Source organism: Aulonocara stuartgranti (assembly GCF_965226115.1).
Source record: "Aulonocara stuartgranti genome assembly, chromosome: 2".
Taxonomy (NCBI): domain Eukaryota; kingdom Metazoa; phylum Chordata; class Actinopteri; order Cichliformes; family Cichlidae; genus Aulonocara; species Aulonocara stuartgranti.
The window spans coordinates 1938323-1954743 of NC_138940.1; the positions used below are offsets into that span (position 1 = coordinate 1938323).

Below are 16421 nucleotides of genomic sequence, written 5' to 3' on the forward strand. Positions count from 1 at the left end.
TAATTTCAGTATAATAATTATGAATGAAATTAGTCTTTGTGTTTTTCTGTCACAATCACATCTTAGAAGAAAACTCGTGACCCACGGCTTCTTAAATATTCAGTTAATGATATTAAACATCAAACTGTCTGTTTTTAAAAGAAATCTTAGCCATTTTATTTAAATGGTAACATTAATGCACTCGACAATAATGACTTTCATTCCTCTATTTACACTCTTTATTTATTATTGCTTTTCTAATGTAGTGCATTTTTCTAAATTAAGTGAAGTTAGCCTTGTTTATAGCTTTTACTGCAGTCTTGGAAAGTGGCCAGGACCAAACTGGAGTCTTCAGATGCATTCCATCTTTAGTAAGTTAATTATGTCTATAACGTTTTCCCTAAATCCAAGCAACTCTGAGGAAAGACTGGAAATTAAATAAAAACTCATTTAACCCAACATTGTTTTTATTTATGTGCACAGGAGCTGTTCAATAACAGAAATACTGATGTAAATAGTATCTAAAAAAGACAAATCCAAAGCACACACATGACTGTATTACTATAAACTGTTACAGTGAATGTCTGCACGCCACAGTAGCTTGGAGCATTTAAAGCCACAGAGCCAGTGTTGTTGCCTACAGCTTGTCACAGAGTTTTGTCATAGCGCTGCTGACTCAGCCTCCTGGAGACGTTGCTTTCGTAAGCTCCCCTCCTTTTCCTGGGAGGTGCTGGTGTTTACATGGATGTGCTCGTGGTGCTGGCTGGGCTCTGTACCAGTACTGGGTTCCTCTGGTTTCATACCTAGCTCTGTGGTCGGCATGAAGCTGGACACTCTGGTGACAGTGGCAGAGAAAAGGACATTAAAGAAACTGCTGGACATTATGAACAATGCTGGGCATCCTCTGCACACGGCCATAAACAACCAGAAGAGTCTGTTCAGTGACAGGTTGCTTCTCCCAAAGACAAGAACTAACAGACTTAAAAACTCCTTTGTCCCACACGCCATCAGACTGTTTAACTCCTCTCTGGAGGGGAGAGGGAGGGGAGACAGGAGGACAAAGGAGGGGGAACAACTAAGCTGTAGTGCCTCTTCACCTCACTGTACAATACCTTTTGTGCAATACTTTTTGTAAATAGTCAACAGTGCAATAGACTCAATACTTGAAATGTGCAATTCACTTGTATTTTTATTTTTATTCCTATTTATTCTATTTATCCCCTTCGTATATTTTATTTATGTCTCTGTATTTATATATATGTGTGTGTGTGTGTGTGTGTGTGTATGTATATATATATATATATATATAATATTCTGTAACTCTGTAACTTCTGTCGGTGCTGTGCTTTTTTGGAAATCGAATTTCCCAGAGGAACCCACCCGAGGGATTAATAAAGTTCTATCTAATCTAATCTAATCTAACCTCAGTACCATTTGGGAATAAGGGAATGCAATGTTGTATTGGCCACAAGGAGACTGCCCATTTCACTAAAAAAGTGGAAAAGAACTGTTCCCTTTCCATTTGATTTACTATTGTCCTTCACTTTGCAGACATCAACACGTGTATTCCACCTGCACACTTTGTCTGGGCAGAAAGGCTTAAAACTGGCCTGACAACTTCTCTGAAGTTTCTTGCCACAAAGGTTTTTTGTTTGATTTGGAGGTTGTGAGGTGTGAGTTGATTGTATTGTGTCTTGCTGAGGCCATCATCTTCATGATAGCGGTGCTACTGCATCAGGTCTATGAATGAGTATTACAGTCTTCAGGACTTTTGTGCCATGCTGGGGCAGCAGGTGGAGGGTCGCAGTAATGTTGTGGGGACGGAGCTGGACTCCCTTAGGGTGGTGTCTGAGAGGTGGATAAGGACAATGGTGGATAATACCTCCCACCCACTCCATGATGTGCTACAGGAGCACGTTCAGTGAGAGGCTGAGATTACCCATAATGCACCGCTGAACAACACAGATTGTAGCCACCTGAATTCTGTTTTCTTACCACTCATGATTCAACTGCATAATCCTAGGTATGGTGGCTGAAGAAGGACAATCAACTCTGGCCACCATTCATCTGCAGTACATGTAGGTTGTCAGTCCACCATTTACCTCAACAGTCAATAAACTTTTATATGATGGCAGGACTGTTTATCAAAGGGAAAGTGTGACGCTTAGGAGCCAGCTAGCTGACATAATGTTACCTTTTAACCACCTGTTGTTGTTATTTAGCCGTCTCGTTGTCATCTGTCCAGAGAATAAAAAGCATGTTCATGCATGTTTTTCCTGTGTTAGAGCCTTGATTTCAATTACAGACAGGAGGCTTGAGGCGAGGAAGTAGAAGAATGAGGGGGAGCAGAGATGGAGGAAAAAACAGAAATCTATAAATCTTCAAATGTATGTTGTATACAGCGCTTTGAGTAGAAAAGTGCTATATAAGAATCAGTCCATTTACCAAATGTTAAATTCTCATGTATAGCATCAATGAGCTATTTGCGATATTTAAATTGTAAATAAAGGCCGACTGCAGATGTGGCCGGCAACGTCAATTTTGGCCACTGTATTTAAAATGACGGGGAAACATTTTGAGTACAATTTAAAATCTTATATATTTTAATCTTATGCATTATGTAAATTAACTAACTTTCCTGAAAATAACCAGTGATTTTTTCTTTCCTTTTTTAAACGATTGTTTACATCGCGATTGTGTTTTCAGGATAAATGAGGCAACATGCTGTTTAATGTGATCGCTGTTTTTGTACCGTAGTTACGGTGTTACAGCCCATTACTTTAATTATGTCCGTAAGATGCGGAAGGATCCTCTCGTAGAGGAGCAAAAGTGACGCAGGCGCAAGAGTCACCGCCGCTTCTTGTTTACCATAACAACTGGCGACGCTTTCTCCTGATTGGCTGCAGCTACATCCTGTTTTCCCAGGCTTCTGCCATTTAGATGCTATTTTAAACGCTTCCTTCGTGGATTAACGGGAGCGTCTTTAGGAAAGGCGTAAGTCAATAATAAGATCGTTGGCTGGCTCTTCCAGTGAGGCGAAACGTTAGCCACAGTCAAGTGCGGATAGCAGCGCTGTGTCAACGCTAACATGAAGCTAACAGCGTTTCTTCTTCTGCGGGGAAAAAGCCAGTCGGTACTCCCCAGAGAAGTTCTTCTGTTGAGCCGAGATGCCCCAAAGATGGACGCAGAAACACAGTTTTGATAAGTAAGTGTACGATGGCTGGAAATAACACATCTGCTGGCCCTAACTAGCCTTTGTTGAGCTGACTGTGGTGACTCCATTAGATCATTGCCGATGTTGGACACAGGAAGATATTAGCATGTTTTCCATGTCCAGAAGAAGAGCACAGACTCATGGATACACTGAGCTTTTACACCGTCATCTTAAAAAAAGGAACATGTAGCTCCTGTTGTTGGGTGGTGTTTACATTATTGTTGAAGATCTGTCAGAAAGTTCACAGACTGTCCCCACTGAAGCAAACAGGCGAGCACTGTCACAGAGTCTGTCGTGTAGACACAGCAGAGAGCAGTGTGGCTGAACCACAGTGTGATACACAGAAAGCAAAGAGGACACACTTGGCATTGCTGACAGAGTATAGCAGGCAGCCTTTTTAGATGTCAGCTGTTCATAAAATGATTGTGGAGTTCATACCTTTTCTTCATATTCACATCACTGACAGATGATTTGGAATATAGACATTCTGTGACAACAGAAATGCTGGAGAGTGAATTCTGAAATAAACAGGCCCCTTTCTGTGCCTTGAATTCATGTTTGTGCTTCGTCCTTCCACAGCTTTGTCTACTATGGATCACAACATCCCAGAGATACTGAAAGATGCTGATGTAGAGCGAGGCCTGATCGGTAATACACATACATGCCTGCACACACACAAACACACTCATGATTGGTGACCTGGCCAAGATGTGCTGTGATAGGCTCCAGCCCACGACCCTGAGGAGGATAAGTGGAAGAGAATGGATGGATAGACTCGCATTACAGATTGTGAAGATAAAACATATTTTAGAAGCTACTAATAAACCAAGGGCACAACAAATAACAGAGCGCACAAAGACCATTATGGGAAAGATGAGCTTCGTGTACTGTGTGGCATTAGTTCTGCTAAAATAAAGACCATTCAAAACAAAACAGAAGGCTCACTGTGAGAGTTTGAACCGGTCACTGTCGGCTTGGATTAATTCTCCACACTGTGGCCTCTCTGCCCAGTTTAGCTGTGGTTTCCCCCACTGGTCTGCACAGCTGTGTGCCTGTAATCCACTCAGCATTTCCTCATTAGTCGCCACGTTAATGATAACACATGGCTAATGTGGCTGCTGGATAACTGCTAATAATGAAATGGCTAATGTTAGCGTGCGTTAGCATTTCTGAGAACTGTTCAGTACTTTAATGCAGCTGAAATGAGAATGAACGTCAGCTGTTAGTGAGGGGTGGAGCTGTAAGCTCGTCTGTTTGAGGCAGAGACAGCTCTGTTTGTATCCACACTGTAGCAAATGAGTATTTAAGTTTAATTTTAAGCTTAATATCGATTAATACAACCCTAGAATGTAAGCAACAAATGTATAAATGCTTTTGTAATTGATTCCAACCTGCTTTACACAGCTGCAGTTACAACAAGCATGCACAAAGAGCCCTGTTTAAAATGAGTTTCAGCTCGCTCTGCTGATTCCCCGTGTCTGCATTATTAGACAGCGGCACGGTAACCTCTAATGTTCCAGTTTAGACTTTTACAGCTTTACTGTGCAGTCAGATAAACAGGATCACTGAGACCACACTGAGCAATAAAATGATCAACTAATTTCCTCATTCGTAAAGTGTCAGAGAGCCAATTCATTGCAGAAGTTTTGATTTCTACAAACACTGAAATGTCAGGAAGTTGCAAGTTTGCTATTCTGTGCTCTTAATATGAGCACTTTTACAGCAGCATTTAATGTCAGCTCAGCATTAAGCCGACTCTGTGATGCAGAATCACATCAAACGTCTCTGCAGAGGGTTTTACACACACTCATCATTCGTTGGTCACAGTGAGGATCTGGACATAGTGGAAACATCTCAGTGAACATGAGGCTAAAATGGTTTTAATGCACGAAAACTAAACTAAATGTATCGTAAAGTGACATTTTAGAGCTAACCTGTAGACTGATTTGTAATCTGATTACATCTGATATTCAGTCATTGAATGCTGCCAACATTTTGGTCTGGAACCTTAATGGAGACGTGGGGTGTCTCCAGACCTCAGTCCTATCTGTGGAGCGAGCTGGAGCTGGAGAGGAGAAGGCCAACAGTGCTGCTGAGATGTGAGCAAGCCTGGAACGTCTGACCGCTGTGCTGTTCTCCACCAAATACTGAGTCATCGTTTGCTCAGGGATCAAATACTTATTTCACTCAATGACATGAAAAGTTCATTTAGAACTTTTATGTAACATGTTTTTCATTTTTGTTGGTTTATGAAATGAATTCGATTGTTTATTTCTTTGCAATGAGCCAACTTATAAACTCAGCAGTGGGTGTGCAGTCACCTATAATTATTATATGTACGTGGCCACATACATAAAACATGATTAGGCCTAACAGTGACACCTCGGCCTCTGTGTTCAAGATGACAAGGCAACGTTACAGCTTTGCAGTAATATGTATATATTTTATATATGTATTACTGTACCTTGAACATATTACATGAACCAATGAAATGTCAGGGATTTTGAGCAGGATGAGCTACGACTGATCATTCATTGTTGTTGTTTCTTTCAGAGCAGTTTCACTTCCTGTTTGCTAAACAGAGGATCTGAGTGCAAATGGTATGATTTATATATGCAGCACAACATGTTGTTTTTCTGCCCGATACTACGGCACAATTTCTACTAAGCTGATTGATCAATAAACATTAATCCTCCACTGTCCATGTGAACATAGCTCCTCCCATTTCAGTCTTGACCTCAACCCAGCCCTGATTCCTTTATATTTGGAGTGAGACCTTGTAGTTTTTCAAAGGTTTTCCTCGGACTGCTTTTGCCTGTCCTGACCCTTTACTGAGGACTGTTTATGTTAAGCCACTTCACACTGGCCTCTGCATCATCCCGTTCGGGTTGCTGATTACAGATGTTCATGTCTCGTTCCTTGCAGCAAGCTGAGGTGTTAATCAGGAGCAGCTTTAACCCCAGTCTGAAGTGGTTATTCCGGGGTCACGGTCAGGATCAGGAAGAGAAGAACTTTGTAGTGGCTCACAACCTGGTGTCCCGCTCCTCCGAGCGCCTGCTGCGTCTGCAGCAAGCGCTTCTTTCTGTGGCGCCTCAGTGGCAGCTGGTGGGCAGCGCACGGCTGTCTCAGGTGAATTTATACAGTTTGCAGTGTAACTGGATTGTGATGGGTGTGAGGAGAACATGAGTGAATGAAAGCTCTCGTAGCTTAATCTCTTCAAAGATTACATCCTCAACATTCTGACTCTTTAATTGCCATTTTTGGGAAGAAGCCATAATATTGAACAAACATCGATCTTGTTATAACTGAGTTCATAATCTCCTCTCTCCCACCTAATCAGGCCTGTTTTAAAGGAATGCCAGATGAAGCTGGGGTTCTTCTCCTGCCCTCCTCATCCTCCCTGCAGGGTAAATACAGAGCTCAGTGGAGACTCCTGGAGCAGCGATCCCTGCTGATTTTTATACACGAGTACACGAGGAGGGCTCGGCTAGCAGCGGTTTACATATCCAGTGTGAGCAGACTGTTGGAACATCATCGGCAACACCTTGCACCTCAGCAGGTGAGGCCGAGCGCTCAGCACTGTGTGATCTAAAGCTTACTGAGCACTGTGTCATATAGTCACGTACATCACACTGTGCCAGAGGCTACCAGAGGGAACTGTCCAGTTGTGCTGAACGTTTGCGTCTTCACATGCACCTTCACTGGGCGATGTAATGAAGAGTCTGTGTAACAGATCACAGACGTCCGCCACAACCTGTAGTTGGATAATTGTTAAAAATGGTTGCAGGAATGCTTCTGTAACGTCCAACATTTGACATCTTTGTCAAAGAGTTTTAGATTTCTGTATCGCCACCAGTGCCTGTTCACACAGTCACAGTCATTCTGCTCTCTTTTCCAGACCCCGTCAACTTCATGCAGGCTCGATCTGGGTTCACTGAGTCAAGAACTCAGAGTTCATCTCAATCACTGGTCTTGCCTGTTTTCCAAAGTCCAGTCTGACCACTTCTTGAGACGTGCTGCTGGTCAACATACCAGGCTACTGCTAAAGATCAAGGAATCTCTGGACTTACTTGGTCTGCAGGCTCTGGTTTTGATGGAGCACTATGTCCAAGCGATCCTGTCTTCTGTATTCCAGACTGACTTAGACTCTGTACCAAAAGAAGTCTTGGAGGATATTTTAACAGGGACTTATCATTACAACCAGGTTGTTGATGAGCAGAGAGGTCAGCACAGCGCCTCCAAGCTAAAGACTGCAGTAATGCAGCAGGCACATTTTTCCACATTGGATTCCAGTCTTCCAAGGATCAAAAGCCATCGCCCTTCTCCTTTCTCAGTCAAAGAGTTAATGATGATTTTAGCAAGCTATCATGCAGAAATGGCAGCCAAGCAGCTGCACTACTGGGCTTCAGAGCCGCCCTGTTACTTCTGTCAGATCCACAGCAACCATGAGACTTGCACGTGTGCTCAAAACCCCACAAGTCTCAGCTGTGGGATTTCCACATTGAGATCTGAGTGGACCTGGGAGCAGCTACATTATACATATCTAATTTCCTCTCCTCTTTTCTCCATAAGTCGTCCCACCCTCCAGATGTCTTGTCAAAATAAAAATACACTACTTCCTGTTTACACGCCTGATGTCCATTTGAACAAGCCAGTCGTGGAAAATCGTCCCTCTGTTTCAGCCAATCCCGCAGATACAGAACATAAAGAGGAGAACTCTAAAAGAGAACAAAGTAACCGGTGTCAAAAACGCACGTCCCATTCTGCTTTTACTCAGAGCGGCGTAGAAGCGTTGGACTTGGTTCAACCTGATCCGACACGTTTAGAAAGCGGCGCGCTTCTGCAGACAGCTTCACCTTTGTTAATGAGCTCCCAACGTCTCCGAGGCGTGCCACCGTCAAGGATTTTCCAACTTCAGCGTTCCTCAGCAGAGCTGCTTTTTCAGGTGTTTGTTTCGTCCAGTGATCTGCTGGCTCCGCTGGTTTCACATACACCCACACCAGAAAGACTCAACGAACAGCCGCTTCAAACCCCAGCAACGGACGTGGTAAATGGGAAGGTTGACTCAACGATCTTGAGCGCTCGAGTACCAAATACACCCGATCCAGTGGAATTAGACAGAGAGAGCTCGAAACTGAACAAAGACCAAAATGTGGAGAGAATTCAACAGGAATGGGCCGAACTGGAAATAACTGTGCCAGATCCCACCAGCAGGTATGGTCACACCATTGTTACCACCTACCAATGTTACTGGTAGTGTTTCTGCGTCCGCGTCATTCTTTGTAGGGATGTTGAGTCCATTCATATCTGCCTTACATGCTGGGCCAGACCTCTACTGTATTCTTAGAAGCAGACTATGACTGTGACTCGTACAAGTGTGGTGTTTATTGTAAACATATAGAAAGTGCTGTATGAAGATGTCACATTTGATCTCTGACCTCTTTGTCAAGGTCAATAAATGGATCTAAAGATCAAAGTAGTAATAATGCTACATAAACTACTTAAAACGACGTTTCTTACCGCCTGTTTGTATTAATGATTCATGGCAGGTTCTAAATAGCAAGTTACTTTGTTCCTCTGACGTCTTCTTCAAGCTCAATAAGGTTCAACTTTAATTAGTTTAAATTTTTCATAAAATGAACAACAATGAAAACATGATCTGGATTTATGGGGATTCTAAATATCACTCTACAGGTTCCAGTGTCACATTTACACTCAGGTCTAATTTCTGCCACATCCTTCAAGTCGGCCCCAGAATGTGTTATTTCAAAGAAAGTGTTAATAGAAATGGAATGAACTGCCTTGTTAGTCAGAAATATGCTGTTATATCCTGATCGATCTTGATTCATTCGGGGAATATTTTGAAGTTCATGCAATGATGAAGTTAGTGCTGTTTTGCCACATGCATGAATTTGCACAATTCTCTTTGAAGTAAGATTGACAAAGTAAACCATGAAACAAAGACTGAAAGCAGTTTTCTCCTGACAGAAGTTGTTTTTTTGTTCTTCCCAGTTCTTATGTTGTCCCTGTTGGGCATTCCCAAACTAATGATTATAGTAAGCTGGACAACTGCAGGTGGAGGACAGTCGCACACAGTCTATCTGTTGTAATTAAATGTGCTATATAAATAATTAAACTATTAAACTATCTGATAATATCATGCATTCATTCCGACTCGTACTGTCTTGAAAGCGACGCATTAAAAATGCAGACTCGGGCCAAGAAACACGGTCTGTTTCTGAAGAGATGATCATTCAGGCATGAAACCAACACCTTCAGGTGGTGTAGGATTCATGGAAACGAGTGCATGTTCCTACGCTACTACAGTGTTTCTATCAAAGGATGGTTAAACATTAAGAGGTGATTTGTATCTTTCAGATCAGAGAAGGAGGAGATGTTTGAAGCAGACACAAAGACACTGGAGCCGGACCTTGTTTGCTGGTCTCACTCAGTCCAGTGGTTAGACCTGGGTGAGTCTCTGGTCTTTGCTGATCTGCTTGAACAGTATCATACCCTGCTGAGGGCTTTCTGCAGCAGAGCCCTGTGGCTGCAACTACAAGTCCCTGTAGCAGGACACACTGCAGGAAGCCTCAACCTCCAGGAGCACCACAGGGGTTTCCAGGTCATCCACCGGCTGTGTCAGGCTTCAGACGCTGGTAAGAACGTGGCCTCAGCAGCCACTGTGCCCACCGTCTGATGATAGCAGACATGTATACGTAAAGTAGAGTCCAGGCTGAGCGTGTAGTGCTGTAATGTTGTACACTGCTTTCCTTGTTACGTTTACTTTGCTGCTTTGTCTACAGCAGCTGTTTTGTGTCTGCGTTGTGTGTAACCGCTTCATATTTTCTCTTCCTTTGGAATGGACACGTTTCTGTTGTCTTATCCACGTTTGTGATTGGTCACATTAATCTATGAGCACATTCACATGAAAGTGGGGGCAGAGTGGGAAACGCTGAGCTGACTGGAGCTTTGCCTAAACTTAGAGTCAGTATACAGAAGGTCTCTCAGTTATGTTAAATATTTATGAAACTCCGGGGAAAGGCTCTCAGATACTCTGAGACTCAATGATGATCTGCACAATCTGAGTGCCTGATCGTTGTGTTTGCTTCTGGCACACATTTGGACCTGATGGATGGGGGAGGCAGTGTGCACAAAAAAGAATCGTCTAATTTCAAAGTGTTTTTATCCCGCAGCCTCTCATCAGTAATGATCACAGCTTGTGCTGTCAGAAGGAGCTGGGGGGAGCTTCTCAGCACTCAGGTTAACAGCAAAACCTCTGAGAGCAGCTCGACTGCAAAACTCTTTGAAAGGAGAAAACCGAGCATATGAAATTGTGTTGTGTGTGTGACACTCCTTGTTGTGTGTTGTAGGTCAAGTTCCAAAGGAGAGTGAAGTCATGCTGGAGGACCTGAGTCTGTGTGTGTTACTGGTTACTGCACATGCTCAGTGGGACTATGGTTAGTGCGCTTAGACTCACACACTGACCGGTCTGCTGCTCTGACCTTACATATTACATGTTTTTACATATATGTCATTTTTGTTTTAGACACGGTGTGATGTCATTAGCTTTGATTTCATATTTGATTGACCAGACACACTAAGTTATTTTTAAAATCATGTTTTACTTCATTTTTAACAGCAGCAGAATTTCCAACAGTTGATAAATATAAAGTAGAGCTGGGCGATATGAGATTTTTTCATATCACGATATGTTTTTTTCATTTCAGGCGATAACGATATCTATCACGATATAAGCCAAATAACTATATTTGTAAGATTTAAATGTGCCGTTGCTCACAAGTAAAATGTGAAATAATCAGCAGCTTGTTTTTAAATATTTATTTCCCATAATAAGTTCAACAGGGTAGATGTACTTAAGGAACATGAGACTTTTTCAGATAAATAAAGGCAAATATTGCAAACTACACAAAAGGCAGCCGCTAAAGTGTTTAAGTTTCAAAATAGAACAAACGAAACAGACTAAATTGTCAATTCCACTTAGAAACAAAATATTAATTCTAAAAATAAATCTTAGTCAATTTTGTCTGTTCTTCTGTAAAACAAACTAACTTTTGTCAATATCAAATAAACTGAGAACTAAAAGGAAATTCTCGATCTCTCCTTGTTGTATAGCTGAGCTTTTCAAACAGTTGTAACAGTTACTTTAGTCTGACAAAAGCCGAATGACGAATTAGCGCTTCCAGTCAGAGACTGAGCTGCACCGCTTTATTGTATTTCGGCACATTTACAGTGCAGCTACTCTGTTTTTGTCAGACTTGAAATAGCTGAAATACCTCCACACTACAGAGCTTCTATGGCTCTTCCGTTCAACAATCTCTCCGGCGTTGGAGCCATCATCTGTTTTCTCTTCGGTAACCTTCGGTCACGCTCTCGGTTGATTTTTCTCTAGTCGGCACACTCCTTTCCTCCATTACCCGGGCGGCACGGCGGCTGGCTGCTTCCCAAACAAACACACATGTGCGGCTTGACGTGACGCTGCGGCTGTGATTGGTTCGGCTCTGCACTACTTAATTTGGATTGGCTGTTCTTTTTTTCTTTTTTTAAGAGGACGAGCGCGGTGAGGTCTGTCGCAATAATTTAATTTTTCTATCGAGAAAAAGTTATTTCGCGATACATATCGTTATCGTTCTATCGCCCAGCTCTAATATAAAGTACATTATGGTGTTTTTTTTTTAAATTCCTCAGCAACAATAAATAACATCGGACATCGCTCGTCTGTAAAAAAGAATAACAGACTGACTTTGAGCTGAATCGCTGTCCCCTGCTGTGCTTCTGCTTCGTCGTCTCTCCTCAGAATTGTGTCGAACTTTAGGTTCAACCCTGACAGATAAATGTTTGATAAATCAAAGAAGCTCGTTTGTGGTGACATCATCTGAAAAAGATGAAAATGTGACAACGTCAGCAACAATGGGGCGTTTCCTTCTGCTGCTGCCACCCCTCCTGTCTTCTCTGCGCTGCCGTCAGTCACACAGCAGAGCCTCAGGTAAACGTTCCACCAGCAGCACTCTAACCAAACCCAGTGGAAATGACATCAACTCATATCTTCATCTGGACGTAGTGTTTAGTGGGAGAAACGTTTCGTCACATCCAGGTGACGTCTTCAGTCTCAGCTGACTGCAGGTTTCAGTCTTATAAACAATACATCTGCATAATGACTGAAACCAGCCCACTGAGGGAACAATGGGCTGGGAGCTCAGTTCCTTCATCATAATTATGCAAATTCTCATGACCACTGATCAACAACCACTGATCAATGGGTCAGTGGGCTTTGATCAGTGGTTGTCTCTCTTTAATATTGCAGAGTCTTTGCCTGATTTTTCTTTTTTAAAAACAGTTTCTACATAAAATAATAATAATAATAAAATTGACTTGATGCCCGTTGTGTCTGTCTCCCCTCCACAGGTCCCTTCAGCCTCTTCCCCTGTACTCTGCAGAGGCAGACTGTTGGTTTGGTGCTGGCCTCTGTGCAGCTGCCTACTGTATGGGTGATGTCCAAGGCACACCAGTTCCTCTCCTCCTGGAGTCTCAATAAGTTCCTGCTTATTACACAGGGGGACCTCACAGTAGGTTACTCATATATTACAACCAGAACACGTGTTCTGTAGAGCTGGGTGATCAGAGACTGATATAAGTGCAAAGGCTGTTTCATAAACACGATGCAGTGAACTCTGATCATAGTCACACCACTTTGTACTAACACTGGAGTAAAAACAATGCAAAGCATGATGTACTGTGAGCTTCTAATGGCTGTCTTTGGTGCTGTACTTATTTTTGGCCCAAAGTTCGTTTCATTTATTTCACTTTGCTTCATATTCATGTATTAAGGATTTCATACGTTTCGAATAAAAAAACAAAATGAGTTTGAGCAGTGGTGCCAAAACGTTTGGACACAGTTCATCTTTAAGCTCAGTGTCAGTTTAAATGTGTTTTTTGTGTCTGCAGGTGATGAGGGAGTCATTCGAGGCGATGGTGCATCAGACCAAATCACTAGTGATGAATTCACACAGTGACCAGCAGTCTGCTCTACACACCCACAGCCAGCTCCTCCTGCAGCAGCAGCTGGAAACGCTGGAGCGTGCTCGGTCTGCTCTGCAGGTGAGCTGTCTGCTTTCTTCTCACAGCCACGTCAGAAAGCTTCACTGCTGCTGTGCAGACGGGTGGACTGTGTGTTTAGTGTTGCTGAGGATCATATACCAGGACTATACAGAGCCACACATGATTCCCTAACCACATCTAGCCGGTAATGTTGGTGTCTTCACTGTCCGTCAGACCTTCTCTTCTGTGATGCTGAGGACATTCTCCAGTGACTGCAAGCAGAGGTCAGGAGAGATCTTTGAACACACCATGCCTCCTGCTGTACACTGGAAGCCCAGCCACAGGACAGGTACTCGTATCTGAGTGTATGACTTCAGTTTACCTCAGTGTTTTATGTAGATTTATGTTGTAAGGTAAGAAACTCCTCTGAGCACTTAGTGACCGTGTGAATAATAACTCCCTTTCACGGGAAACCAGAAAACCAGAACCAGAGTCTTAAAAGGTGGCTGTAAGGTTTGGGTGAGAGGAAAGCTGACAGAGAAGTGTGGAGAACAACTATATACTATATAAATAATATACCGGTCAGTAGAGGAAGAGGAGTTTCAGAGTAGTGGAAAACTTACAGAGACCGAGAGGACAAAGCACAAACTAAAAGACAGGGAAGTTATGAACAGATCTGAATAAAGACCACATTGATCAGGTGATCAGGTGTTCTGGTGATCAGGTGATCAGGTGTTCTGTTTCAGGTGATCTGGTGATCAGGTGATCTGGTGATCAGGTGTTCTGGTTCAGGTGTTCTGGTGATCAGGTGTTCTGTTTCAGGTGATCAGGTGATCTGGTGTTTAGGTGTTCAGGTGATCAGGTAAATGGTAAATGGCCTGTATTTATATAGCGCTTTACCAGAACTAGGTGTTCTGGTTCAGGTGATCAGGTGTTCTGGTGATCAGGTGAACAGGTGTTCTGTTTCAGGTGATCAGGTGTTTAGGTGTTCAGGTGATCAGGTGTTCTGGTGATCAGGTGTTCTGGTTCAGGTGATCAGGTGTTCTGGTGATCAGGTGAACAGGTGTTCTGTTTCAGGTGATCTGGTGTTTAGGTGTTCAGGTGATCAGGTGTTCTGGTGATCAGGTGTTCTGGTTCAGGTGATCAGGTGTTCTGGTGTTTAGGTGATCAGGTGTTCTGGTGATTAGGTGTTCTGGTTCAGGTGATCAGGTGTTCTGGTGATCTGGTGATCAGCTGTTCTGGTTCTGGTGATCAGGTGTTCTGGTTCAGGTGATCAGGAGTTCTGGTTCAGTTGATCAGGTGTTCTGGTGATCAGGTGTTCTGGTTCAGGTGATCAGATGTTCTGGTGATCAGGTGCTCTGGTGATCTGGTGATCAGGTGTTCTGGTTCAGTTGATCTGGTGATCAGGTGTTCTGGTGATCAGGAGTTCTGGTTCAGTTGATCAGGTGTTCTGGTGATCAGGTGTTCTGGTGATCAGGTTTTCTGGTTCTGGTGATCAGGTGTTCTGGTGATCAGGTGTTCTGGTTCAGGTGATCAGATGTTCTGGTGATCAGGTGCTCTGGTGATCTGGTGATCAGGTGTTCTGGTTCAGTTGATCTGGTGATCAGGTGTTCTGGTGATCAGGTGTTCTGGTTCAGTTGATCAGGTGTTCTGGTGATCAGGTGTTCTGGTGATCAGGTTTTCTGGTTCTGGTGATCAGGTGTTCTGGTGATCAGGTGTTCTGGTTCAGGTGATCAGATGTTCTGGTGATCAGGTGCTCTGGTGATCTGGTGATCAGGTGTTCTGGTTCAGTTGATCTGGTGATCAGGTGTTCAGGTGATCAGGTGTTCTGGTTCAGTTGATCAGGTGTTCTGGTGATCAGGTGTTCTGGTTCAGGTGATCAGGAGTTCTGGTTCAGTTGATCAGGTGTTCTGGTGATCAGGTGTTCTGGTTCAGGTGATCTGGTGATCTGGTGTTCTGGTTCTGGTGATCAGGTGTTCTGCTGATCAGGTGATCAGGTTTTCTGTTTCAGGTGTTCTGGTGATCAGGTGATCTGGTGATCTGGTGATCAGGTGTTCTGGTTCAGGTGATCAGGTGTTCTGGTTCAGGTGTTCTGGTGATCAGGTGATCTGGTGATCAGGTGATCTGGTGATCTGGTGATCAGGTGTTCTGGTTCAGGTGATCAGGTGTTCTGGTGATCAGGTGAACAGGTGTTCTGTTTCAGGTGATCAGGTGATCTGGTGTTTAGGTGTTCAGGTGATCAGGTGTTCTGGTGATCAGGTGTTCTGGTTCAGGTGATCAGGTGTTCTGGTGTTTAGGTGATCAGGTGTTCTGGTGATTAGGTGTTCTGGTTCAGGTGATCAGGTGTTCTGGTGATCAGGTGAACAGGTGTTCTGTTTCAGGTGATCAGGTGATCTGGTGTTTAGGTGTTCAGGTGATCAGGTGTTCTGGTGATCAGGTGTTCTGGTTCAGTAGATCAGGTGTTCTGGTGTTTAGGTGATCAGGTGTTCTGGTTCAGTAGATCAGGTGTTCTGGTGATTAGGTGTTCTGGTTCAGGTGATCAGGTGTTCTGGTGATCTGGTGATCAGCTGTTCTGGTTCTGGTGATCAGGTGTTCTGGTTCAGGTGATCAGATGTTCTGGTGATCAGGTGTTCTGGTGATCTGGTGATCAGGTGTTCTGGTTCAGTTGATCAGGTGTTCTGGTGATCAGGTGTTCTGGTTCTGGTGATCAGGTGTTCTTGTGATCAGGTGATCAGGTGTTCTGGTTCAGTAGATCAGGTGTTCTGGTGATTAGGTGTTCTGGTTCAGGTGATCAGGTGTTCTGGTGATCAGGTGTTCTGGTTCAGGTGATCTGGTGATCAGGTGTTCTGGTTCTGGTGATCAGGTGTTCTTGTGATCAGGTGATCAGGTGTTCTGGTTCAGTTGATCAGGTGTTCTGGTGTTTAGGTGATCAGGTGTTCTGGTGATTAGGTGTTCTGGTTCAGGTGATCAGGTGTTCTGGTGATCAGGTGAACAGGTGTTCTGTTTCAGGTGATCAGGTGATCTGGTGTTTAGGTGTTCAGGTGATCAGGTGTTCTGGTGATCAGGTGTTCTGGTTCAGTAGATCAGGTGTTCTGGTGTTTAGGTGATCAGGTGTTCTGGTTCAGGTGATCAGGTGTTCTGGTGATCAGGTGTTCTGGTGATCTGGTGATCA

At 43.5% G+C, this 16421-nt stretch overlaps 1 protein-coding gene across 4 annotated transcripts in view; it reads left to right on the plus strand.

The window, feature by feature from the left end:
• The window catches only part of ccdc142 (coiled-coil domain containing 142), a 32082-nt gene that overhangs the window by 8076 nt on the left and 7585 nt on the right, over positions 1 to 16421 (plus strand). For 2 of the 4 annotated variants that reach the window (XM_082554343.1, XM_082554346.1), the window contains exons 1-12: positions 2869 to 3184; positions 3773 to 3841; positions 5747 to 5793; positions 6119 to 6322; positions 6534 to 6752; positions 7092 to 8407; positions 9572 to 9849; positions 10564 to 10650; positions 12009 to 12197; positions 12617 to 12777; positions 13157 to 13309; positions 13484 to 13598. In XM_082554343.1, the coding sequence (XP_082410469.1) occupies positions 5791 to 5793; positions 6119 to 6322; positions 6534 to 6752; positions 7092 to 8407; positions 9572 to 9849; positions 10564 to 10650; positions 12009 to 12197; positions 12617 to 12777; positions 13157 to 13309; positions 13484 to 13598 (2725 nt within the window). In that variant the 5' untranslated portion in view covers positions 2869 to 3184; positions 3773 to 3841; positions 5747 to 5790. Of the gene's footprint in view, positions 1 to 2868; positions 3185 to 3772; positions 3842 to 5746; positions 5794 to 6118; positions 6323 to 6533; positions 6753 to 7091; positions 8408 to 9571; positions 9850 to 10563; positions 10651 to 12008; positions 12198 to 12616; positions 12778 to 13156; positions 13310 to 13483; positions 13599 to 16421 lie in introns of those variants that run through there. The other 2 variants (XM_082554345.1, XM_082554344.1) reach the window with 2 other exon arrangements.